Source organism: Ictidomys tridecemlineatus, chromosome 1 (genome assembly GCF_052094955.1).
Source record: "Ictidomys tridecemlineatus isolate mIctTri1 chromosome 1, mIctTri1.hap1, whole genome shotgun sequence".
NCBI classification, from domain to species: Eukaryota; Metazoa; Chordata; class Mammalia; order Rodentia; family Sciuridae; genus Ictidomys; species Ictidomys tridecemlineatus.
Genome location: NC_135477.1, coordinates 83,768,089 through 83,795,365, shown reverse-complemented (window position 1 = coordinate 83,795,365; position 27,277 = coordinate 83,768,089). Strand labels below are relative to the sequence as shown.

The 27,277-nt window shown below is 36.3% G+C and overlaps 1 protein-coding gene and 1 long non-coding RNA gene across 2 annotated transcripts; both read left to right on the top strand.

Moving 5' to 3' along the window:
- The first annotated feature begins 414 nt into the window (after positions 1–414).
- Positions 415–1,173, top strand: LOC144366326 (uncharacterized). The gene is made up of 2 exons (XR_013425343.1): positions 415–646; positions 986–1,173. It is a non-coding gene; the product is annotated as an uncharacterized LOC144366326 (long non-coding RNA).
- A 2,810-nt stretch (positions 1,174–3,983) lies between these two features.
- On the top strand, positions 3,984–25,364 carry Hmgcr (3-hydroxy-3-methylglutaryl-CoA reductase). The gene is made up of 20 exons (XM_005328946.4): positions 3,984–4,121; positions 8,956–9,143; positions 9,604–9,715; positions 10,006–10,093; positions 10,524–10,608; positions 11,190–11,295; positions 13,500–13,606; positions 13,712–13,828; positions 14,224–14,384; positions 14,497–14,744; positions 14,859–15,037; positions 19,481–19,675; positions 20,013–20,171; positions 20,535–20,692; positions 21,529–21,634; positions 22,131–22,301; positions 22,783–22,923; positions 23,011–23,169; positions 23,582–23,736; positions 23,883–25,364. Exons 2-20 carry the CDS (start codon positions 8,979–8,981, stop codon positions 23,935–23,937), a joined length of 2,667 nt encoding a protein of 888 aa, XP_005329003.2. The 5' UTR covers positions 3,984–4,121; positions 8,956–8,978; the 3' UTR covers positions 23,938–25,364.
- Positions 25,365–27,277: the final 1,913 nt, after the last annotated feature.

Sequence of the window (27,277 nt, the reverse complement as noted above, 5' to 3'; positions counted from 1 at the left end):
ACCACTGAGATATACCCCAGTCCTTTTTTATTTTGAGACAGAGCTTCAATAAGTTGCTTAGGCTGGCCTCAAACTTGCTATCCTCCTGCCTCAGCATCCTGAGTCATTGGGATTACAGGTGTGAACCATTGCATCTGGCTTTCATTATCTTCTTCTTCTTCTTCTTCTTCTTCTTCTTCTTCTTCAACAGGGAGAGAGAGAGAGAGAGAGAGAGAGAGAGAGAGAGAGAGAGAGAGAGAGAGAATTTTAATACCTTTTTTTTTTTTTTTTTTTTTTTTTAGTTTTCGGCGGACACAACATCTTTCTTTGTATGTGGTGCTGAGGATCGAACCCAGGCCGCACGCATGCCTGGCGAGCGCGCTACCGCTTGAGCCACATCCCCAGCCCTCATTATCTTCTTAAGGCAAAAATTATTAACCCACTGTGACATCAATTATAATTTTTTAACTTTACCTGGTGTGCCTGGGTCAAATTTCTTTCTAAATTATTTATAATGGCATGTATATCAAAGCAAGCAGGAGTTCTAACCAAGAGACATTAAGCAGAATCTTCAGATACTTTGTTCTGTTCCCTGGGTGAAAATGTACAGTCTTATCTTTCTGGAAGAGGCACAGAGAACTTGTTAATACATTGACTGAGAATAGTGGTTAGTTTGTTAACCTATTACTTCACTCATCTATCTTTTTTTATGTCCCCAAAATCTTCCTGTTTCTGACTTAAGTGATCAGCAAATGTATTAGGTGTTTCCTGTGTATTCACACAGTATGGGAATACCATGGAAAATACAGAAATGAAACCAGCAGTTTTGAGCTGGGCACATCATTGCCCAAAATAAAAATCACACTCCTCAGCTCTCTTGTTGCTAAGTATGGTCTTATAGTTCTGGCAATTAAGATAAAAACTGTGAAAAGGAAGGTGATTCAACTGCGAAGAGATTTCTTTTTCTTTCTTACTTCCCCTTTTAAAACTTTAATTCTCTTTCCAGAGGAGCTCCAGTTGCACTCTGGGACAAGAAGATGACCCCTGAGGATGGAAGACACAACATGAAGATGGTGGAGCAGAGAGACAAAAGGATCCCAGAAATCATCATGGACTGTCATACCAGGTCTAGATTATCTATTTCCAGTTTCGTGTACCCAAGAAAGGAATAAATGCTTATCTTGTTTACTCTGATTTTATTTGGAGTTCTTTGTTATGTGTAGCCAGATTGACAGAGTTAGGGTCTTATATACTAGATCATTTTTATTTTCCCCATGAGTGACAGTAATTCTGTATTAAAATATTGCCCTGAGCAATGCTCTTCAGCTTCTCCTTCAATAGGGTTGCTCTGGAAAGCTGAGAAGTGTTCCCTTGAGCCATTATTCTTCTATTCTTTTTCACTTTTGCCTGGTAAAATCTTATTCAGCTCTTTCCAAGCTCTTTTATTCTTCCTACCATTACCATTTCCCCTGGCCTCTCTTGACTGAGTTTTCTATCAGGAGCTTTAGGCATGTGGAACCTGGCTAAGAACTTTGTTCTATCCTTTGTCTTTCATTAACTCCTTTGTTAATCAGTCACCTTGGCCAAAAATTCCTAAGAATCTCAAGAATGGATGCTCACACCTCATCACACGTGTACCATTTCTACATTGTGTAAGCATTTTCCTGAGGATAATAAAGCAATTAAAATATAATCCTTTAAAGCAATTCAAATATAATTTGTACCTGCCACCAATGGACTCTACAAAATAGGGAAAGGATTAAAGAGAGGAATAGGAGGGGGACAGGAACAATAGTAGAATGACTTGGATATTATGATCCTATGTGTATGTATGATTACACGACTGGTGTAATGCTACATCATGTACAGCCAGAAGAAGGAGAAGTTATACTCCATTTATGTATGATGTATCAAAATGCATTACTGTCATGTATAACTATTTAGAACAAAAGAAGGGGGGAATGGGGAAATTGTAAGGGAAAAAAACGATCAAAACCACAGTTAAACAGTGAGAGCAGGTTTTGGGGGTGGGGGCAGCAGAAACCTTTGTGTGCACACTCTCCAGTAAACACTGTTGTGTTCTAAACCATGACACTGTCCTCTTGTATTATATGACATGCAATATTTTGAATTAATACATGCTGTGTGATTGGTTAAGCTTCTAATGCTCCATTGCAAAAGATATTTTTCATAACTTTGATGAAGAGTTGTACTTATTTATTTCCTATCACAGGTCCCAGCTGTGTTTGAATTTATATATTCCAGCCATGGGAAGTTTTTTCTTTCTCTTTGACCTGCACAATGTTTTTTGTTTTGTTTTGTTATTTTAAATTTCAGGATTTTTTTTTTAAAACAGTATATTTCAAGTGTTAGCTGGCCACATTTAGCTTTTGGTAGATACTTTATGATTGATTATCCCTCCTGCCAAAGGTCAAGAGATATTTACTGAGGGCTTATTCTATGCTATGCAAAAGGTTAGGTCCTCAAGGTACACAGTTAACTAAGACATTAAAAAATTCACCATGTCTATCATTGTAGATAGGGCCAACCACAGAGCATTGTATGTTTTTCAAATTATTTGGTAAAGAGATATGAATAAAGTTCCTAAAAAGAGTAGTGGAGTATAGTAGAACCAATATAAACTTTAGAACTGGATTCAAATGCCAGTTTTCCTAATTGCTTCAAGTTGCTTAACTTTCTTTCATTTTCTTTCTTTTTTTTTGTAATATGAGAAGAACACTTATTTTATAAGGATTATAAGAATCTAACAAGATAATAGTTCAGAGAGTGCATAGTATTTTTCAGTTACCATGTTTAAAAGATGGGGCCTTAAAAATCAAGTGAAGTGCAATTCCTATCCTTAAGAAATTTTCACAAAAGATAATGACTAGTTACAGAATATTATGGAAATATTATGGATGTTGCAAGTATGAAGAGATGACGTGTTTGAGTGAATCACGAGAGAAGGTTGCATATGAATGGTCCTTGAGGTATATATAATTAGGATTTCAACATTTAAAATTGGTAGGCATATCCAGGTTAAACTAAAAGATCTCAAGAAAAGACACAAAAAGCTCTTGAATGTGATTGAAGGGCCACTTAGTTTGGCTGAAATGGGTTCACACAGAGAAGTAGTGAAAGGTGCGCAAGAAACATGGGGTGAGGCCATTTTGGTAGTCTCAAGTTATTGATTCCAGTAGACATGAAAAATTCTTGATGATTTAGGGGCAGGCCTATGGCATAATAGGAACATTACTGTGGCAGTCCTGCAGGACAAAGTGGAAGGCGGAAGTGCCCAGGAGTGGGAAGATCAGTTAGCAGAGGTTATTGCACACTACTTTAGGTAAGAGATGATAAAGGCCTGAACCAGACTTGGAGCAGAGTGAATTAAGAGAAGGCACAGGAGTGGCGAATTTCAGAAAAAATTAATGGTGTGCAACAGGTGCCTTCAAAGGGGGTATATATAGATAGCTGGAGGCATTTACACCCATAGGTAAGTCTCAGAGAGGAGTGGTTCAGATTCAGCTTGAGGTTTGGATTGCACCTCGTTGCCACCCTCCCTTTTTTATATTCCTATTTTTTTTTCATGGCCACCTCTGCTTCCCTCCATCTCTCTTACACTAAGTAACTGAGCTCTTTACCCTCAGTCAAATCCTGCGTTATTCCTCACGCTCCAATTCTGCTTCATACTGCTGTCTTTCATAGTAAACTCACAGCCAGGACGACTGAGGGTCAGGTCCGGGGGCTACAGGACATTCCACCGGCCAGAACCCCTATAGCCTTCGCCTAGGCACTTTCCATGCTTGCGCCCCCACGGCTCTTCGGCCAATAGGCAGGCACTGGTGCTGAGGCTCCACTAACTATTGGTTGGCTGGGACGTGGTGAGAGATGGTGCGGTGCTGGTTCTCGGCCGGGGGAGAGCTGTGGGCGGTTGTTAAGGCGACCGTTCGTGACGTAGGCCGTCAGGCCGAGCAACCTCCAGATGATTGGCTAGACGATCGGACGATCCTTTCTTATTGGTCGCAGACTCGTCATCCCCGAGCGTGCGTAAATCCACAGTTCCTTCCGCTCCGTGTCTCCGTTGACTGGAGACAGGCTGAACACCGGCGTCCGGGTTCGGTGGCCTCTAGTGAGATCCGGAGGTGAGACTGGCAATGGTCACGAAAGAACAGGGCGGAATGGGGCGGGAGCGGGATTGGGACCGTGTTGGTGGAGGTTCTCGAGCTTCTCCCGACCCAGGAGAGTGCCTGCGGGCAGCCCCCGGAGACCTAGCGGGAGCTGCGGTTGCCCTTCGCCGGTGTGGTGTGGCGTCCGGGTCCCACGGGGACTGTGAGGAGACGTCCTTGAGGCCCAACTGGGCGGACGGCGGTCCGGCCTTTTTGTGGCTGCCATCACCGTCTGTGGACCAACAGGGCGTAGCCGCGTTCGCTGGCCCTGTCCGAAGGAGGCTTTGCTGGCCAGGCAGTCGCCATCATCTGGGTGTTCGGAACGGGTGCCAGGCAGGGTGATCACGGAGGCCCCTTAATTCAAGAAATGCTGGGAGTTGGAGGGGGAGCGGGGCCTGCAAATCGCGGAGTGGACGGGAGAAGCGTCCTTAGGGTCCAGGCTTTCACGCCCAGGGGCCGCTGTTAGTCGGGACCTTTCTTTTAAGTGAATGGAAAGATCTCGCTAAATGCTGCTAACTAACCCAAATTGGTGGAGTCGCGTAATGTGCCCGGTTATTTCCATGGGAACCGGTTGAGTGGACGCGGAGCCTAAAGAGGGGCTCACCCAGGGACTGAAAGGATTCTTTTTTTGGTTCTAAGAGGCATAGTGTCTTTGATGCTGCAGTCCTTTAGTTCAAACCCGATATATTTTCCGGAGTTATTTGGTTTGGGTTAGGAAAAATGCACCTTGGAGGTAAAACAATCGATTTCTCTGATAGGAGGAGGTTGATGTACTCCATTTTAAGTGTTCATAGGAAATATTTCATTATTTGAGAATATTCTTACTTGGATTTGGTCCTGCAGTCATAGGAAACATTATAGTACTTAGTATACTAAGTACTTGTTCATAATTTTAGCAACTCACAAAGTAGTGAATGATTTTTGTTTACTTGTGGACTTATTTTCTTATACATGCAGTGGAAGACTTTTTATGGGTAATCCAGCAAAGGCACAAAGTGTATTTTGGGGATAGACTGGATTTTGCAGGGCTGCTTTGACGTAGTGTCTTTCCAGAACTTATGATAAGTTGGCAGTAAGGACAATGGTGGTTAGTATCATGAAGGTTTAAAAAATCTTGCATAGATTCCTAAATTAACATTGAATGGTTGTACATGTGTCATGACATTTTGAGATGAAGTGGGTGTATGTGGAGTTTGTGGCATGTTTGCACACTATTGGATTTGTAGACCATGGACAGACAGCCATTTTATGGGATCCACTTCAACTTTGGTTTCCCTAGATGAAATTGCCATTATTTTTCAACTTTTTTCCCCTACAAAACAACCTTTTTTACCTACAAAAATGACAGTTTCATATGGTTTCACTTACTACTTTGTCAGAGAACTTTGAAAGAACTTCATAAGTGAATGAAGAGAGTTTGTGATTTCAAACAGGTAATATGTAATAGAATTGAGTATAGAATCCAGGTATCTGATTTCTAGTGCAAGAAGATGATGATTTTATAGGATAGTAGATTGAGTATATGGTTCTAGCCTTCAAGAGGTTATCATGTATACATTAATTACTTTGAGACTAGTGATATTGATGCTATATAATCAAATTCGGGAATGTATAACATAGGAGGAGTGCTGAATGGGAAGAAACAATCATAGTACAGTGCTAAAGTATCCTTTTCAGCAGTTGGCTGGGGTAGGTAGCTTTAGTAGCAGAATTTAAGGTTTCTAGTGAATTTAAATTATCCATATTTTTAAAGAATATGTGAAATGTTTTTGGCAAACTTCAGTCAGAATAAGCAACACATATGTTGCCTATTTCTGTAGTTTGATTTAAAAAGATATTTTTATTATTGCAGCATGGTGTAAATACTTTTTATTAAATTTGTTTGAGCTACCCTATAGCCTGCTAGTACTATTCTCAACTGCTGATGAAGGGGGAGGATTGGATTCTGTGACAGTAAATGGTTTACATAATCACAGTGAAATGGGAGGGTGCTATGAGAAATGACATTGATTATAATTATAGTTACTTTTGACACACCTTTGTAAAGTTGCTCAGTTTGTATTTCCAAATAGGTGTGGTTCTCAGGGTTTGGGGTGGCTCACAGGTTAATGTGAATGTTTTTTACCCTGAATGTTGAAAAGATAACTTTACACCCAGGAGAGAAAAAAAAAATGGTTGCAAAATTGACAATACCACCAGGAATATAAGAGAAACATAATGTGCCTAATGTATAATTATGAGTTATGCTAAATCATTTATAATCAAATTGGAGTTCCTTCCTGGTAGCAGTTCAGATTTTAATTCATCTGAATAACTTTTTGATAGTGATGTATTGACAGGGAAGAATCCCCAAGATGAAGGAGTTTCTGTTTTTTTTTGTGGTGCAGAGTTAGAAATAATTTTGATTTACTTTTGAGTCTTTAGTTTAATTTACTCTCTGCAATGTTGACAGTTGATCCTTTAGACCATTTTATATAGAATTTTCTGTTTTGTTTTAAATCTGGAAAAGAAGTTATGTATAGAAACTGTCATGAACATCTAACCTCTTATGAGGGTTTTGGTTGTCATTAAGAAGGATTTGAACCTATGGTACATTTAAAGCTATCCAGTACTTTAAATCTAAGTCCCTATGAATTAAATAGAATGTATTTTATTGTTCGTTTTTCAGGTTTTTGTTGCAAGATACTGGAGGGAAAAATGATGAATAAGATTCAGGGTATAAGGTTGAAAAGCATGAATAAACACAGGCAGGTGCAAGCCTCATTTATATACCTTTTTGACTGCTAGTCTTTTAAAATTGTGACCTACAGTTAAAAATGCTTGGTTTTTTGGAAGCCAGAGTACACACTCATATATATGCCACATAGAGTTTTTAAGACATAATACCCATACTGTGTATCTTACCCCAAAGCTATTTTATATTGTTTTCTATTTTATTAAAAATGGTTGTTCTGACCAACAGAATTGATTTCATGATCTGCTTAATACAGTGAAGGCTTGTGACCTGCAGTTTGAAAACCAGTTAATCTGGCTTATGTCCTGGTATGGTTGAAATGTAGAGAACATGAAGTGATACATTGAGAGATGATACTTGGTAATTGGTTTCATTCTTAAAGCTACTTTTTTTTTCTTTTCCCTAACCCATTGTGGACAATTCTGCTAGCAGAAAAGCAACCACCACAATAAAATTCTTATCCCCTTTTATTAATGTAGAAACATCAGAAAAGACTTTTCTTTGGTGATAGCAACATTAGGGAGGTTTATTAAACATCATTTTGCTAGTGGCTTTATTCTACATGTTTAAGAGAATTAAATAGTATAATGGGTTTCTGCCTTTGAGGAGGTTATAAATTAATGTGATTTACAGGAGCTTGCTCAACAGATATACTCTTTGATATTTATTTACCTTTTGTGTAACCAGAATGTGGACAGTGAGCTATAATCCCAGCCCCTCAATAATAATTTTGATATTTTGATTTGAAAAAAAATTATATATATATGTATATATATATAATATTTTTTTTCCATTCATTGGTGTATACAAAGGAACTTTCAAACCTTACTTCTTATGAAAATGAAGGGGTTGGGGTTGTGGCTCAGTGGTAGAGAGGGAGTGCTAGCATGGGTGAGGCACTGGGTCCGATCCTCAGCACCACATAAAGATAAATAAATAAAGTTATTGTATACTTCTACAACTAAAGCACATTAAAAAAATGAATATATGGGATAAGGATTACCCATAAAATCAACTAAAATTAATTTTTAAAAAGCCCACTGATAGCCCCTCTAGCAAGAATTCAAAGAGATATTAATTACATTTACTAAGAAAGTGAGTGATTCATCATCTACTGAAGACAGAAAATAGAAAGACAACAAATTAAGTAAAAGAAAGAAGCACTGAACTATTTATTTATCTATTTTTTGTGGTACTGAGGATCGAACCCATTGCCTCACACATGCAAGCGCTCTACCACTCCCACCCCAGCCCCGCTGTAGGATATCTTTGTGCATGCTATGGATATATATTTTTCAGCCATCCATCCATTTCTGTTGTTGTTCTAGTTTTTATTAGGGGTAAAAATTTAGGAGGATTTCGCATGTAATGCTTTTGTATTGGTCTTCTAGACCTATTGTTGACAATTCTGCCAGAAGAAAAGCAGCCACCACAGCAAAATTCATATCTCTTTTTATTAATGTAGAAATATCAGAAAAGACTTTTCTTTGACAGCAACATTAGGGAGGTTTATTAAACATCATTTTGCTAGTGGCTTTATTCTACATGTTTAAGAGAATGAAATAGTATAATGGGTTCCCACCTCTGAGGATGTTATAAATTAATGTGATTTACAGGAGCTTGCTCAACAGATATACTCCTTGATATTTACCTTTTGTGTAACCAGAATGTGGATAGTGAATTGTATTTTATATCTGAGTAACTAGAAAATATGAATAATGGTTTTCACTTTTGTTTTCAGCTTTATTGCTCTCCTTCTTGGCACAGATAATAAGAGCTGGGATGTTTATATGGTTTGATCATAAATGCTTTAATTCATATAGTTTTTAAGAACTGGCTGTTTTTAGGTTGGTTGTCAGTGAGTAATAGAGGATTTAAGTGTTTGAGTAAAGAGGTAATAACAGGATCCTTTTGACTATAATTATTTTCCAGAATTATAAAGAACAGTATAAAATGGTCATGTGTAGGACTTTAAGCGTGTAAAGCAGGGTTTACAGTATACTTTTCCTTAAAACTTTTCTAAAAGTACAGTCAGGTATGTGTTAAATTTTCACACTTGATATTCATTCTTTCCAGGATCCAAGGAATCTATAGCTACAATGTTGTCAAGACTTTTCCGAATGCATGGCCTCTTTGTGGCCTCACATCCCTGGGAAGTCATAGTGGGGACAGTAACACTGACCATCTGTATGATGTCTATGAACATGTTTACTGGTAATGACAAGATCTGTGGTTGGAATTATGAGTGTCCGAAATTTGAAGAGGTCAGTAGAATTAATTTGATATGGACCATAGTAAATTACACTTTTAATTTCTAAAGAATATCTCCTTTTAGAGAAAATAATCCAAAAAATTATGAGTAAAACCTTTATTTTAATATTCATAACCTTGTGTCAGTTTTCCATTTATTTGCATGGTATGGGAATGATCTAGAAATACTCTTCTTTTGTCTTATTTACACAAATCAGTGTAATTGACTTTATTTGAGAAATATATCTTTTAGAAGTAACTAAAGTGAAAAATGATCGTGATAAACTGGCTTAATGATGGACTTTTTAAAAATTGGATTTAATTTTTGATTTGTATGTTTGATATTTTACTTGATTTGTATTATGCCTGAATTTGTATTTTCATGAAAATATATAAATTAATGACATACAACATAAAAATTCTTATTTTTGATTGCTTATTTTATTGGAGTTTTCTTTTCTCTTTCTCCAACAGGATGTTTTGAGCAGTGACATTATAATTCTAACAATAACACGGTGCATAGCAATCCTGTATATTTACTTCCAGTTTCAGAATTTACGTCAACTTGGATCAAAATATATTTTGGGTAATGCTTTTTTATATTACACTTCTTTGGTATGTCATCAGATTTTTTATTTACTGTGGGGATCAACCTGTTTGTTCAGATCAAGTATTTGGAAATGTGTGTATTGCTGAAATTGTGCTGCATGCATTTACTAGTTTGCTTTCTTATTACTGAGAAGTAGACATTCCAAATTTTAAGATCTTAATAATCTAGAAAAAATATTATTAGACATCAGAACATTGCCTGAGACTAAATGTTGTTATTTGTGTAATAAAGCATAGATTTTTCAGAGTTGAATTTTGTTGTTTCAGGTATTGCTGGCCTCTTCACAATTTTCTCAAGTTTTGTGTTCAGTACAGTTGTCATTCACTTCTTAGATAAAGAATTGACAGGCTTGAAGTAAGTATTAAATGTACTTTCTTTGAAAATACATTTTTATTGCTTTTACATTTTATTGTTCACAAGTAGTGAATAAAATTTTTATATATTCTAGTGTTTTCCCAGTGCTAATTCCAGGAGATTTTAAAAGTTAGAATGATATTTTGCTATACGGTTTTAATATACAGTTTTAATAAAACACTGAGAAGTATTTCAGTATAAATATTTACATTTTAACATTGAAATGTTTTTTTGAAAATATTTTGGGCAAATATTATGTTTAGCTTTGAGGATACCAAAGAAGTAAAGTGTATACTTTTTACAGGAAGGTAAATATACTGTGGATCGTACAAAGTATGGGGGGAGGGGAAAGAGTTTTGTTTTAAAAAGATTTTTTAAATTATATGTTTTCCTCTGTTAAATGTACCTGTTCATTTTATCTATTTTCCAGTGAAGCTTTGCCCTTTTTCCTACTTTTGATTGACCTTTCCAGAGCAAGTGCATTAGCAAAGTTTGCCCTAAGTTCCAATTCACAGGTAAGTATTATTTTTAATACAGAATGTGAATAGTATTCCTTTTTTTTTCTTTTTTTAGTTTACATTGATAAGAAGGATCAATAGAGTTTCTTCATAAAACCTATTTTTTAACATTCTTGCATCAGAGTATCTTGAATATAAAATAATTTATATTTCTTCCCTGATTATATATTGATGAATGTTTATGATCACTTGAGCATGTTGATAAGGAAATAATTTAGGTTTCATAATACTAATATGATCTCAGAACAAACTTAGACCTAAGAGTTTCTGTCAGTGGTAGCCAAAGTATAAAATGTTGTAGAATTTAATTATGTGGAATTTAAATGGCAGAATTAATGTACTACTTTAAAGGAATATTCCTTAGAAATATGTCATTTGGTGTAAAGGGAAGCAAAGTAGTATGTTTTTTTGTTTGACCCTCTATATTACCAAGCTTTGTATCTTGAACACGTTAGTCTGATTATTTCATTCTTTGAATAGTAAATTAGATTTTAGTATAAGTCCTAGAATGCTGTCTTACATTTCTTAAAGTTATTTTGTAGCTTATTCTCACTGATAATTTTTGGTCTGTATTTTAGGATGAAGTAAGGGAAAATATTGCTCGTGGAATGGCAATTTTGGGTCCTACATTCACCCTTGATGCTCTTGTTGAATGTCTTGTGATTGGCGTTGGAACCATGTCAGGTTTGTGAGCAAGTTTTCATACATTTAAAAATAATTATTGTCACTAAAGAGGAAAAAGAACTTTTCCAATTTGTATTATTTATTATATTATTATTTAGTTGTAGATGGTCATTATACTATTATTTATTTAATTAATTATTTTAGTTTTCAGTGGACATAATCCCTCTATTTTATTTATTTTTATGTGGTGCTAAGGATTGAACCCAGTGCCTCATACATGCTAGGTGAGCACTCTACCACTGAGCTATAACTGCAGTCCGGTATTGTTTACTCTTAAATTCTGACTTTTAGATTATTCCAAAAGCTTTAAATTATATTTTTGTGTGGGTGTACCTGCCCTAGCATCCTTATACCTTAGTGAAAATGTAGTAGCAAATTATTTACTTGTGTTTTATTCTTTCCATCTTATCTTTCTGTGTCCCACTTTGTTGGGGTTTATTTTTTTTTTATTTTTTATTTTTTTATATATTTTTTAGTTGTATATGAACACAATGCTTTATTTTGTTTGTTTATTTATTTTATGTGATGCTGAGGATCAAACCCAGGGCCTCACATATACTAGGCAAGTGCTCTACCACTGAGCTACAATCCCAGCACCCCGTTGTTGGTGTTTTAACCAGTATTGTATTCCAAGGCTGTTCTAGAAAGCTCCTTCTACCCATTGCTATTTCCAGACTAAAATTAGTGACTTGGTTCCTTGTGTTTTAATTGTCATGTATGAGACAGTGTAAGAGTGAGAAATTGGACACATCTGAGTTATTAGATCTACTTAACAGGGTGGTTGGGAAGATTTAATCAGATAACATACAGTACCTTTTAGCAAGTAAGCGCATTAACCTCAACACTTTTCCTCATACTCAGTTACATAGTAGAGTATTAGATACATAGGACTCCATTATATAGGATAAAAATTATTTGGCTTGGAAATTTATCAGAATGAATATAGTATGCTATTGTGGAGATTTCCTAATAGTTAGGCCAAAATTTTATGACTTCCTCACTTGGTTAGTTAATTATAGTTCTAATGACTCTCCTTGGTATTTTACAACCCTCAATAAGGAAGCTTATTCTTTGAGAAGTAAATTATCTAACTTTCTTTTTTTTTTTTTTTTTTAGTTGTAGTTGAACACAGTATCTTTATTTATTATTTATTTGGTGCTGAGGATCATACCCAATGCTTCACACATGCAAGGCAAGAGAGTGCTCTACCACTAAGCTACAGTCCCAACCCAAATTATCTAACTTTTAAGGAAGCAGCTGGTTGACTTTCAAATATATAATGTTTCTTCTAAATTTCCTGATGGTTAATTATATATTATTCTGTCTTTCAATAAAGATTTTTATATAGCAAAGAAAATATGTTTTTAAATTTTAAAAATATATATACCTATATAAATAGGAATTTAGCTCCATGGTAGAGTGCAAAGATCTTGGGTTGAACCCCTAGCACCAGAAAGAAAGGAGAGTAGGAGGGAAGGAGGAAAGGAAGTTAATTTAGTTGTTAATTTTCAATCTTGAATTACTATTTTTATTTATTATTTTTCAAAAAGATCAGTAAAATAACCCAAATTATAAGAACATAAAGAGGCACCAAAGAGATTATATGGAAATTAGAGTTCAGTGGTTCACAAGAAATATTTATTTTGATACTATATCAGGAATTACATAACTGGTAATATGCTCTCCTTTTTGTCCTTGATAATATTCGATCAGTAGTGTAAATTGGAAGGGGGAAGTTCTTCAGTAGATCCTGTCCTCTATACCCTTGTCTTGAAACTACCATTTGATAAAAGAGGACTGAAAACATGTTAGATGTGTACTGAATACTATTATTGTGTCTGATGTAGTGATGTGTTAGGAACATGGGAAAAGACAAGGTCTTTGGTGCCATAGTTCTTGTTCACTAAGCCTTGGCATCACTTTTGAATTGATGATTCTGTTTCCAGTAAATGGCAAAGAGTTTAATAGTCATATTTGTCTACCTGCAGCAAAAGTCCTTGTGATATACGTATCATTGAAAAAACATATACTTGGGGCTGGGGTTGTGGCTCAGTGGTAGAGGGCTTGCCTAGCATATGTAAGGCACTGGGTTCGATTCTCAGCACCACATAAAAAATGAATAAAGATATTGTGTTCATCTATTAAAAACAAAAAAGAAAATACATATACTTTACTAGTTACACATTGAATTTTTCTTTAAGCAGGGGTGCGTCAGCTTGAAATTATGTGCTGCTTTGGCTGCATGTCAGTTCTTGCCAACTACTTCGTGTTCATGACTTTTTTCCCAGCTTGTGTATCCTTGGTATTAGAGGTAAGAACAATTCTTCTAGCAAGTATTAGAGTAATATTTTGCATTACATTAGGCCACTTAAGGAAAAATCAGTACCTTCTAACATAATATTGACTTATTTTGTAGCTTTCTCGGGAAAGCCGTGAGGGTCGACCAATTTGGCAGCTCAGCCATTTTGCCCGAGTTTTAGAAGAAGAAGAAAATAAGCCAAATCCTGTAACTCAGAGGGTCAAGATGATTATGGTAAAGACATAGTTTTCTTCTCCCTTCCATATTCATAGTTCCAAGGTTATCTTTTGTTTTTTACTTCCTGTTCTTTTTTATATAATTTTTGGCTTTTTAAATGATATGATACTCTTCTTCCCTTTTTTCTTCCTTATTTATTTGAGGCTCCTGGTCTTAGTCTCTCCCACATAAATAAAAATTTCAAGTTCCTCCATCTCTTTCTTGAAAACCTGTTCTTTAGGATATTTCATTATTAATGGGACTACACTTTAGCCATATAACAAGCTTGGGGCTTTCTTTATCATGGTAGCAGGGTGCTGTGGAAGATAGTGGCTGCTTGTTCAATTTCTAAGAATGAGAAATTTAACTTCTATTGATAAGCAGAAGATACGATTTTTAAAATTTTATTTCAGTCCTTAGGCTTGGTTCTCGTTCATGCTCATAGTCGCTGGATAGCTGATCCTTCTCCTCAAAACAGTACAGCAGAACATTCTAAGGTTTCTTTAGGACTTGAAGAAAATGTGTCCAAGAGAATTGAACCAAGTGTTTCCCTCTGGCAATTTTATCTCTCTAAGTAAGTTAATTGAAATCTGCTTTGTTATATATTAATCATAGTACTTTAATGAAGTTTAAGTTGTACCTTTTATATTTCTTAATAATATTTTAATTTGCTTTCTTTTATTTAGAATGATCAGCATGGATATTGAACAAGTTATTACCCTAAGTTTAGCTCTCCTTCTGGCTGTAAAGTACATTTTCTTTGAACAAGCAGAGACAGAATCTACGCTCTCACTAAAAAATCCTATCACATCTCCTGTAGTGGCCCAAAAGAAAGTTCCAGATAATTGTTGTAGACGTGAACCTACGCTTGTCAGAAATCACCAGAAATTTCAGTCAGTGGAAGAAGAGACAGGGATAAACCAAGAAAGAAGAGGTAATTTCTTATTCTCCTCACTTTGAATTCTTCCATTGCTGATTTGTCAAATATTTGAGTCCATTTAAAAAATTATGTTCAGTGTTTTGAGATATCTTTTGATCTCTTGAACAGTTGAAGTTATCAAACCTTTAGTGGCTGAAACTGACACCTCAAACAGAGCTACGTTTATGGTTGGTGGCTCTTCCTTATCCGATACTTCATCTGAACCAGTGACACAGGAATCTGAGATTGAATTTCCCAGGGAGCCTCGGCCTAATGAAGAGTGTCTACAGATACTTGGGAATGCAGAGGTGAGGACAACAGCATAGACTTAAGCTTTGAATTTTTCTTTAAAGTGAGCTTTTTTACTAAAGGAAGAAGAAGCTATTAGTAGTACTAAGTACTACTAAATTCTAGCACTGTGTTACTTGTCTTTATTCCCCACAACCTTATTAGATAGTGGAATTATTTCTGTTTTATGGATGAGAAACATGAGGCTCAAGACATTTAATAATACATGAGGGAAATGGTAGTTAGAAGTAGGGTTTGAGCTAGGCATAGTGACACATGGCTGTAATCCCAGCAGCTCTGGAGGCTGAGGCAGGAGGATTGCAATTTCAAAGCCAACCTCAACAATTTAGCAAGGCACTTAGCAACTCAATGAGACCCTGTCTCTAAATAAAATATAAAAAAGGGCTGGGGATGTGATTCACTGGTTGAGCACACCTTTGGGTTTAATCCTCAGTACCAAAACGAAAAAAAGTGGGTAAGGGTTGATATTTTCTGATTCAGAGTCAAAACTTTTTCTAGCTTATTGCTATATATCAGAGAGATGAACAACTATTATATTTTCATGTGTTCAGGCCTGAGAAATATTTAACAGGGAGATGAACTTCAAAGATAGAAGAAAATTTGTTTTGTTTTTGTTTTGTAGGCCAACTCATAAGGAAGCTGGCTTTCTTGAGATTTAAAAAAAATATTCTTCTTGGGCTGGGGTTGTGGCTCAGCGGTAGAGCACTCGCCTCTCACCTGTGAGACCCTGAGTTCGATCCTCAGCAACACATAAAAATAAATAAATAATATAAAGATATTATGCCCATGTATAACTAAAAAAATATTTTAAAAAATATTATTCTAGAGCTGGGGATATAGCTCAGTTGGTAGAGTGCTTGCCTCACATGCACAGTGGGTTCAATCCCCAGCACCATGAACAAACAAAAAAACATTCTTCTAGTTGTTTCTGGACCTTTATTTTGTTTATTTATATGTGATGCTGAGAATTGAACCCAGCCTTACACATGCTAGGCAAATGCTCTACCACTGAGCTACAACCCCAGCCTGTCTGTCTTTCCTGAGATTTGAACAGGATTTTTTAACCTACATAACTATGAGTTCATTCATAATCTGGTTAATTATTTTTTTCCCATATGTTTATTAGTTAAGAGGTACTCCCCCCATATACTTTATTAAGGTATAATTGACAGTGTTGTGTATGTAGGTTGTATGTTTGGTGTTTTGATATACATTGTAAATAATTAACACAGTCAAGCTTATTAACATATTTCTCACCTAACACTCTTTCCTACTTCCTTTCTTCCCTTCCTTCCTTATGAGAACACTTAAGATCTACCTTTTTAGCAAATTTCTAGTCTATAATATAGTATTGTTAACTATAGACCATTGCTATATATTATATCTCCAGAGCTTATTCATCCTTATATCACTCTGTAAACCAACATTTCTTCATTTCCTATTTCCCAAGCCATTGGCCAACCATCATTTATTTTACTGTGCTGCTGCTGCTGCTGCTTCTTCTTCTTCTTCTTCTTCTTCTTCTTCTTCACTATCTTTGATTCCCTATGTAAGTGAAATCTTGCAGTATTTATTTTTGAAGTTAATTATTAATTTTTATGTGCTTATGTGTAAGAGTGCAGGTGTGTTTGGTTTTATATATTTTTTTTATAACTGTTTTTGTTGAATACAGGGATAGCAAAATTTCTGGGTGGACATCAGAATCTTAACAGATTTTTTTTTCTTTGAAACTCTCTGGGAAATTTTCATGTTTTGGTCTGGCATTTGTTTAGTTTTATAAATAATTTACATTCATTTTGATATTACTTCTATTCAGATCATTTCCCTATGTATATATGTATAGTATAGATGTATAGATAGATAAGTATAGACATGTCTGTCTATACACACACACATACACAAACACACACATATGTCTACATGTGTATGTGTGTATAATTTTTATTTTCCCTCATACTGAGGATTGAACTCAGGGCCTGGCCTGTGCTAGGGAAGCACTCTACCACTGAACTACATCCTCACCCCAGTTCATCTCCCTCTAGAGAAAGCCAAAGACTTTTTTGACTTCTCCTCTTATAGTGCTTGTGTTTTAGCTCTTCTGAGAGCTGGTATCGTCAGCAGGACTATATAGTATTTGTGTGCACAACAAATATTTATCACATGTTGTAATACTATAAGCAATAAATATTGGTTGGAGTACTTCATTTAATTTATAGATGTCTTGGGCTTACAGAGAGCAGGTGTACTGCGGAGGAGGGAAGCTGGGCTGAGTCCAAATACACTGTCCTGGGTTCTGATCTTTTCTTTATTGCCTCCTAAAATAAGCTGGTCCAGAGTACTACTTTACTATAATTGAGAGTGCTTAACATTATGATCTTTCAGACTTTGGCTTTTTTAAAATCTTCTCTCTAAAGAGGTTTGGTATTGAGCAAGATATATGGGGTGAATAATTCTTTATCTTCAGATATCTGAAGTTTGGAACTTCCAACTTGAAAGATGAAAGTAGTTTTGCTAGGTTAGCTACTATATTTATCTTTACTCAATATGAAGATTTATTTTGATTAAGCAAAATGCCATATGCTTGAATCTGTTTCATCTTCATTTTTTATTCATACATATTTGAGTTGAATCATATTATTGTTCTATAAACACAGGTCCCACCTCTGGTTTTCTGTTGTTCCTGTCACCTAGGGTACCTTCCCTTTCCATATCTTTAAGGCATATGTGACCATCTTTAGAAAATCTGCCCCAATTCCAACCAGAAGTGACCTTTCTCTCCTGAAGCTCCCTTGTAGACTGCATTGTTAATGCCAATAAATATGTTAAAAAATGCTCAATGTCTTTAGCCAGTGAGGAAATGTAAATCAAAACTACCTTGAGATTTCACCTCACCCCAATCATAATGGCAGTGGTTTTAAAAAATAATAGCAAATCTGGTGAGGATGTAGAAGAAGAAATCTTTCAGTACAGTGGGAATGTAAACTAGTACAGCCACTATGGAAAACAGTAGAGCGGTTCCTCAAAAAATTAAAAATGAACTACCATTATCATCCAGCTATACCACTCCTGTTTATATACCCAAAGAAAATGAAGTTAGCATATAAAAGAGATACCTGTATACCAAATGTTTTTTTTGTGGCACTGATCACAATAGAAGAATAAAATAATGTCATTTGTAGAAAGTGGATGGAACTGGAAGACATCATGTTAAGCAAAATAAGCCAGACACAGACAAGTATTCCATGTTTTCTCTCATAATGTGGAAACTTATTAAAAAAAAAAGCCTGACAATTATCAAGAATACTAGTAACAATAAATGTTGGCAAGGATGTGGAGGATGTGGGGAAAAAGGTACACTCATACATTGCTGATGGGACTATAAATCAGGGCAACCATTATGGAAAGCAAAATGGAGATTTCTTAGAAAACTTAATGGAACCATTTGACCCAGTTGTCCCACTCCTTGGCTTTGGCATATACCCAAAGGACTTAAAATTAGCATACTATAATGATGCAGCCATATCAATGTTTATAGCAGCTCAGTTCACAATAGCTAAGCTATGGGACCAACCTAGGTGCCCTTCAACACATGACTGGATAAAGAAAATGTGGTATATACACAATGGAATATTACTCAGCAATAAAGAAGAATGAAATTATGGCATTTGCTGGTAAATGGATGGAGCTGTATTCTACCATACTAATTGAAATAAGCCAATCCTCAAAGGCCAAACAGATAACTCTGATATGTGGATGCTAACACAAAATAAGAACTGGGGATAGGAAAGAATACAAGTTCATTGGATTAGACAAAGGGGAATGAAGGGATGAGAGGGGGGATGGGAATAGGAAAGACAGTAGAATGAATCAGACATAACTTTCTATGTTCATGTGTGAGTACACGACCAGTATAACTCCACATCATGTGCAACCACAAGAATGGGAAGTTATACTCCATGTACTACTGCATATATGTATAATATGTCCAAATACACTTTGCTGTCATCTATATCTAAAAGAACAACAACAACAAAAAAGGCCTGAAAGTAGATGAGAAACTGTTAGGGAAGGGGAAGTGGACCTAGGGGTGGTGGGGAGCAGAAAGGGCAAGGGTGGATATGATTGAAATATGATGTACACATGTACAGAAATGTCACAGTGAAACCTATTAATTGGTGCAATTAATGTGAGTTAATATTTATAATTTAAAAAATTATAATATGTGGTATTCATGTTATTTTAATTTGGCATTGTTTATATTAAATGAAATGTTTATTTTCTGGAATATCTGTATTAAAAACGATAGGGATGTAATAGAAAAGATTTATATTACTTTAATTTAGCATTATGAATAGTATTTAGCATTATGAATAGTATAGTCCTTCAAGTCTTCTTGACCTCCCTTTCTGACCTCCCTCCCATTTTCTTTTCCATTTCTTTAGAAAGGTGCAAAATTCCTTAGTGATGCTGAGATCATCCAGTTGGTCAATGCTAAGCATATCCCAGCTTACAAATTAGAAACTCTGATGGAAACCCATGAACGAGGTGTATCTATTCGCCGACAGTTACTTTCCGAAAAACTTCCAGAGCCTTCTTCTCTCCAGTACCTGCCTTATAGGGATTATAATTACTCCCTGGTATGTTGTTTTCTTGATTAGAGAAGATTTTTTTTATAGCTTTTAATCTTTTTTTCCCTTGACTAGTTTTTTTTTATATGTACATTTTTCCTTTTAAAATTATTTTACTTTAAGTTTGTATTCTGCTTATAGTGGAGGCCATAGAAATTCAAAATCTTTTACTTTTTTATAGTCATTACTGAAGTTTTAGTATTTTCAATATTTTTAAAGGGCAAATTAAAAATTTTGTTGAAAAACAAAAAGATTAAGAAAGTTATTAATGACAGGGGCTAGGATGAATTTACTTTGTATTTATAATGGTGTAGATTTTCACTTGGTGCCTCATTTTGCCTTTTAGGTGATGGGAGCTTGTTGTGAGAATGTTATTGGGTATATGCCCATTCCTGTCGGAGTGGCAGGACCTCTGTGCTTGGATGGAAAAGAGTTTCAGGTTCCAATGGCAACAACAGAAGGTTGCCTTGTGGCCAGCACTAATAGAGGCTGTAGAGCAATTGGTGTAAGTTGGAATTTATTTATTTGTGTTTCAGGATATTTTTTTTTTTTGTACCCAGGATTGAACTCAGGGGCATTCAAACACTCAGCCACATCCCCAGCCCTATTTTTATATTTTATTTAGAGACAGGGTCTTACTGAGTTGATTAGCGTCTCGCTTTTGCTGAGGCCAGCTTTGAACTTGTGATCCTCCTGCCTCCCGAGCTGCTGGGATTACAGGCGTGTGCCACCATGCCTGACAATTTGTGTGTTTTAAAATATATCTTTGGCAAGGCAACCAGAACAGATTTGGGGACCACGAAGGATAACTTTTGGGACAAACAGAAGTATATTCTGGGTTAACATGTTTTTGAAATACATTATGTAGCTTGGTGGAGGTGCCAGCAGCCGAGTTCTTGCAGATGGTATGACTCGTGGCCCAGTGGTGCGTCTTCCCCGAGCTTGTGACTCTGCAGAAGTGAAGGCCTGGCTTGAAACACCTGAAGGGTTTGCAGTGATAAAGGAGGCCTTTGATAGCACCAGCAGGTAGGGGTGTGTGTGTGTGTGTGTATTTGTATAGATATGCTTATTTTAGAAATAGTGCCATTTTCTGTGATTGCTAAATATAATTGATAATATATTGACTGTTTGAGATAAAATAATCAAACTTAAGATATGTTCATGTAGAATGACTAAAATTTATGTTTGGAGCATAGATATTCAAATGAATTCCCCCATAGAGGTAAAGTAGTTAAAAAAAAAAAAAAAGAAAGCATGAGATAGAAAATCTAATTAGACTGTTGCCCAGCAGTAGAGTTTTTCAGATAAGATTTTCCAAGTAAGATTAGTATTAGTATAGTAGGTTTGCTTTAATGCAGAAAGTAAAATTTACAAAGGAGCATAATCATTACAGATTATAATCCTGCTATAGTTCAAACTAGTTTGTTTGATTTTATTTGGACTTTTAAAGTTTATTAAGAAACAGCTGTCTATAGCTCACCCCCTTTCATCATCTAACGATGAGACAGAGTTGAAATAGTATACCTCATGTGTTTAGTTAAAGAAACAATAAATAATCTTGATGAGTTCTTAAGTGTGAATTGAAGTGACTGAAATAGATTCGTGGGGGAGGGGGGGTATTGGGGATTGAACTCAGGGACACTGAACCACTGAACCATATCCCCAGCCCTATTGTGTATTTATTTAGAGACAAGGTCTCACTGAGTTGCTTAGTGCCTTACTTTTGCTGAGGCTGGCCTTGAACCCTCTGTCCTCCTGCCTCAGCTTCCCAAGCTGTGTGCCACCATACCTGGCTGTGAAATAGATTTTAAGATAATTTCCATCTTAAAAGAAAAAAATAAAATCTTTGCTTTTGTTTACAGATTTGCACGTCTGCAGAAACTTCATATCAATATGGCTGGACGCAACCTTTATATCCGTTTCCAATCCAAGACAGGGGATGCCATGGGAATGAACATGATTTCCAAGGTGAATTTGGGTACACTGTATCTGAAGGATACATGGGTAGATGTAGAACTTGTAGGAATGATTGTCCCAGGAAGTGTTATTAGGTGGTAGGGAGGTAGAGATGAGGAACAGACTTATCATTTATGTCCATCTCTGTTTTGTCATGAGGTACCTCATACATATGTTACATACTCAAAGATTGAATTGATTTAAATCCATTGAAGGCTAAATATTGAATGATTTGGCTCCTGTTATACATCAACATTTGTTGATTGGTGTTTATATTTGATACTTTTAATTTAGACTTGGCATTGGACATGCACTAAGTTTATTTCAGAGAGGGTAGGAAGGATCTTGGGATTAACATTTCAAAATTTTTGCTTAAAAAATTTAAAATGGGGATGGGGCTGAAATATAGTCCAGTAATGGAGTAGATACATGAGGCCCTGGGTTCAAAATGATAAATACTTAATTCATTTTAATGCTTTGTTTTGTTTTGTTTTTTGATTGTTAATAGGGTACAGAAAAAGCACTTTTGAAACTTCATGAGTATTTCCCTGAAATGCAAATTCTAGCAGTTAGTGGTAACTACTGTACTGACAAGAAACCTGCTGCCATAAACTGGATTGAAGGAAGAGGAAAGACTGTTGTTTGTGAAGCTGTCATTCCAGCGAAGGTTGTCAGAGAAGTAAGTGATTGGATGAATGCTTTATTTTGTTTTCTGTTCTTCTCTTTTCCTTGTCCTTCTCCTTTAATTGAATTAAAAAATTTGAGAAAGGAATAATAACATTTAAAAAAAATATTTTTTGTAGTTGTAGATGGACAGCATGCTTTTATTTTATTTGTCTATTTTTATTTGGTGCTGAGGATCGAACCCAGTGCCTCATGCATGCTAGGCAAGCACTCTGCCACTGAGCTACAGTCCCAGCCCAATAACATTTTTAATAAAGTTAAATTTATGAGGTTATCTTTTCCGTTAAAGATGGCTGTTTTATTGTACCTTGTCCATTTGTCTATGGCATTCACAGGAGCAAACATTACTGATACTTTTTTTGAGGACAGGGCTGCATCTAAATTCTTGCTTTCTGGAGATACAATAAAGTAGATCTGGATAACACCCCTGTGAATCTCCTGGGGGAAGATATAAAATGTGTACAATTGTGATTTAGGTACTGAAGACAACAACAGAAGCTATGATTGATGTAAACATTAACAAGAATCTGGTGGGCTCTGCCATGGCCGGGAGCATAGGAGGATACAATGCCCATGCCGCAAACATTGTTACCGCTATCTACATTGCCTGTGGACAGGTGAGTCTCCAGCCTCCACTTCTCTTCTTTGTTACATTGTTCTAAGTGAAGGGATTTTACTGTCTTTTTTGTTGTTTATCTTTCCAGGATGCAGCACAGAATGTTGGTAGTTCAAACTGTATTACTTTAATGGAAGCAAGTGGTCCCACAAATGAAGATTTGTATATCAGTTGCACCATGCCATCTATAGAAATAGGAACTGTGGGTGGTGGGACGAACCTTCTACCTCAGCAGGCCTGTCTGCAGGTATGACACATCTGGCACAGAAACCAGTAATCTCAAGCCTAGCTCTAACTGTTGGGGTTCAGTTTCTAGCCAATACTACATATCATTACCCTCCATATTTTAGCTGGTACTGGTATGGCTCTTATTCTCTTGTTATAGGTCTTGATCTTTTGTTTCCTTCCCAGTGGATCCAAATTGAGAGAGTAGATTAAAAGAGCACATGAATGTACACTGCCAGCCAGCTTGTGGATTTTGTTACTATGGTATATGAATTGTTAGTCCTAGCTGTAAATTCTTGGAAATTTAGTACTTCATCCACTGGAGTCTAATTTTATGCTATTGTCATTATTTGCCCTTATTTTAGTTGATTTTGTGATAAATTGTTGTTCCTGACTTTAAGGGTGAATGGACTATCTTTCTCTTCTGGCCACAGATGCTAGGTGTTCAAGGAGCGTGCAAAGACAATCCTGGGGAGAATGCCCGGCAGCTGGCCCGAATTGTATGTGGTACAGTAATGGCTGGGGAGTTGTCACTGATGGCAGCATTGGCAGCAGGGCATCTTGTCAGAAGTCACATGATTCACAACAGGTAAGACAGATAGCTTGAACATGTTTTATCCCTATACTTAAAACTAATTGCAGTATGAAAGCTTAATATTCAGACATTATACTCTCAAATTAAAATTTCACATTCCTAACATTTTCTATATTGCTACTTTGTCTTTTTCTTCATAGGTCAAAGATAAATTTACAAGACCTTCAAGGAACTTGCACCAAGAAGGCAGCTTGAATAGGCTGACAGTTCTGAACTGAAACATGGGCATTGGGTTCTAAAGGACTAACATAAAATCTGTGAATTAAAAATCTCAATGCAATGTCTTGTGGAAGATGAATAGATGTGATCAGTGAGACAACTGCTTGATTTTTTTTCGCTTTCAGAGAGGTTTGAGGTCCTTTCCATGCAGACTCCTCATATTGGAAAACAGTTTGCTTTGTATGCTGTGTTCTTTGGAAAGATCTCAACATGGATATTATGCTTTAAAGTATCACAGATGTAGATGATAATCTACATAGAGTTCACTTCTGAAAGCACATACAAGCTGAAAAAAAAATGTGTTTTTTCTTTTGATGAAATGATGAAGTTGATGATGATTAGTTTGAGATTGTCCTTCCCCCAGCCTCTAATGGGTTAAAAATGGATTTTTAAATTATACTGTAGCTGATAAAACTTCTGATTTTATAGTTAATTTATTTAGTCTGAGTTGTAGAACTTGACAATATAAGAGCTAAGTTTATTTTTTTGTAAACTAATAATTCATTTGGTGCTGGTCTATTTTGATGGGGTTGTAACCAATATTCTTGTTCAGAAGGGGACCTGCTTCTTCAAGGGAAGAATTACTCTTCTCAAACTACAGAATAATGTGCTAAGCAGTGCTAAATAGTTCTCTATCAAGAAAACAAATCACTGCATTTATCTCTGTAGGCTGTTTGTTCAGAGAGGCCTCTTGTCTAAATATAAATGTTTGTCTGATTGGCTATAGCATGTCTTTCAGCATTAGGCTTTAAGGAACAGTTTTATGCTCTTTACTAAAGATATCAGGTCTGTGTTGCTTAGACAAGGTGACTCTGTCACGTATAAGCAAGTCTATGACCTCTCTCAGAACCTAGAATGTAGAAACACAGTTGTGAAAGAAAAACACCATTTCTCTAAGCGAACTTTAATTTCTTTAAAGACCTTTTAATTTATTTAGCTGAAAGTTTTAGATAGTGTTTTTTTTTTGTAAACAAACTGTATCAAAACTGTATATGTTGTAATAAAGCTTCTTATGCTAGGAATTTATTGAAAGTGTTCCAGAAAAAAGAAAAATCAACTTGTATGCTGATAAAAAACAACAAAACATAAAAACACCTCTAGTTTGGGCCAGAGAAGATAGTGTTCTTAAACGTTGTCCAGGAAATCCTGGCTTGCTTGCCAAGCCTAACATAGGAAAAGTCGGCCTGCACAGCCACTGATGGAGCCACGTGAACGGCCTGGAGTTGTGTGCCTTGTTCCTGTGGCTAGGAGGCTGGTGACGGAATCATCCACACAGGGCTTTTTAATGGACCCATAAAAGCTCTTAGCTTCCTCAGGGGGTCAGCAGAGTTGTTGAATCTTAATTTTTTTTTAAATGTATGAGTTTTGTATAAATAATAAAGAACTCCTTATTTTGTATTACATCTAATGCTTCAGTGTTGGTCTTGGAAAGCTGATGTCTCATGTGGAAGGTGGACTCTGGAGAACATTCCACGATGCCATGGCAGCATGGAGAGCCTCTTAGTGGTCGTATCCACAGTATTATTATAGAAGATTGACCTTTTCTGTTCTGCATAACGTTTAAATAGCTCCTATTGTGACTTTTCAGCCAGTGATTATTTATCTGAGTATCTTCATGGAAGTGGCAGTGAACAGTATGTTGAATGTTAATTTTGGTGATTGTAACCAATTTCATCTTGCTAAATTAATGTTTTGTACAATTTCTGAACTGTATACATTTTGTTACAGAGGACTTTTTTCCATCTCCAGTAAATTATGAAAAGGAAGTTAATACGGATAAGTGTAAGCAGTAGCCTTTTTTGTTTGGATTAACTCTAGACCTGCGGCCTGGAAGTTTGCAGTTTGGCAGAATGGTAATCTATGATTCATACTATTTGGTCATGATAATTTTTCATTCTCCATTATGTTGTCTAGCTCTGCAACATGAATGGCAGGCCAGTGTTTTATGTGAATTAAAATGGTCTATCATCTCAACCAGGCTACTTTTGAATATCAAGGGTGGAAGTTTTAGCTGAAAGGAAGAGAAAATGAAGATAGGGAAGCCAAAACCAAGTAGTCATTTCAACTGTGTATTTAAGCTGTATCAGAAGGGCATTTATAACAGCTTTGTATAGCTGAGATTAGTTTTGTTAGAAGAGCTTTTATTTACTTGCAATTATTGACTCCACTTTTACTGTAGTGAGAGGTGAAGATGTTGTGTATGTTCTATTCAGAATATGAGCCTAGATACTAAAAGGATTTGAGTTTTTTTCCTGAAATGACCTGACTAAACCTGGGTCATCTCCCTCAGGGGTCTCAAGGGAGATTTGGCACTCTTAGAACAGGCTAGACAGAAGATGGTGAAAGTCTTTGAAACCTGCTTTTTGCTTGGATCATAGCATGTGGCAGCAGGACAGGCGTGTTAGTATTACAATAATAAATACCTGAAGTAAATCAACTTTAAAAAAGAAAGGCTATTTTGGCTCACACTTTGGTGGTTTCAGGCCATGACTGATTGTTGCTTTGGGCCTGTGGCAGTGTGGTACATCATGGCAGAAGTACATGGTCAGTCCCATTCACCTCACGACTGGGAATTAAAAAGGAGTGAAAGAAAGACCAGGGTGCCTTAATAGACTTTGAAGGCATGTCCCCATGACTAGAAGACCTCCCATTCTGCTACATCTCTTATTAGAGAATCCACCACCTCCTAATAGCTTCTCAGGCTGGTGACCAAGCCTTTAACAATGGGGGCATTCCATATGCAAACTTTAGCAATAGGATTTTTCTGCATTTTCAGAGAGGAATATAGAATTAAATTCAAGAATTAAATCTCATTGAAGGGCCTGAGCTCAAACAAGTACACAGAACAGCAAAACACCAAAATCAATTCACTGTACAGGAGATTGAGGTAACCTTTATGCTGGAAGCTAAGAGGAGATAACTCATGACTTAGTTATTGTGTTAAGATGAACAGATTCTGTTTTTCACTGTGGTATACGTGGAACATTCCTCCCTCCCCTTTATTTCCTCTCCTCAGCAATTCAGGGCTCTCAAGGGAGATTTGGCACTCTTAGGTCAGGATGTGAATTAGATTCTAACAGCTGCTCCTGAAGACCTTGCATCAACAACTGGAGTTAGGAGGTGGAATACAAGAGAATGTTTTATTCATTTTCAAACATAAGTGGGTGTCACATCACCTAGAGGACCTGTTCGATGAGATTGCTGGGCCAGCCCCAGGATTTCTGTTTCCCAATGTCTGGGGTGGGGGCCAGGACTTTGGCAGCTCTAACTTCCTGCTGCTGGTACTCTTTGACACTTAAAATTTCGGTGTGAATCA

Coding starts and splice junctions, on each gene's coding strand:
- Hmgcr (XM_005328946.4), top strand. CDS start 8,979: ATGTTGTCAAGACTTTTCCGAATGCATGGCCTCTTTGTGGCCTCACAT. Junction 9,144..9,603: donor AGTGTCCGAAATTTGAAGAG/GTCAGTAGAATT, acceptor TTTCTCCAACAG/GATGTTTTGAGCAGTGACAT. Junction 23,170..23,581: donor CTCAGCAGGCCTGTCTGCAG/GTATGACACATC, acceptor TTCTGGCCACAG/ATGCTAGGTGTTCAAGGAGC.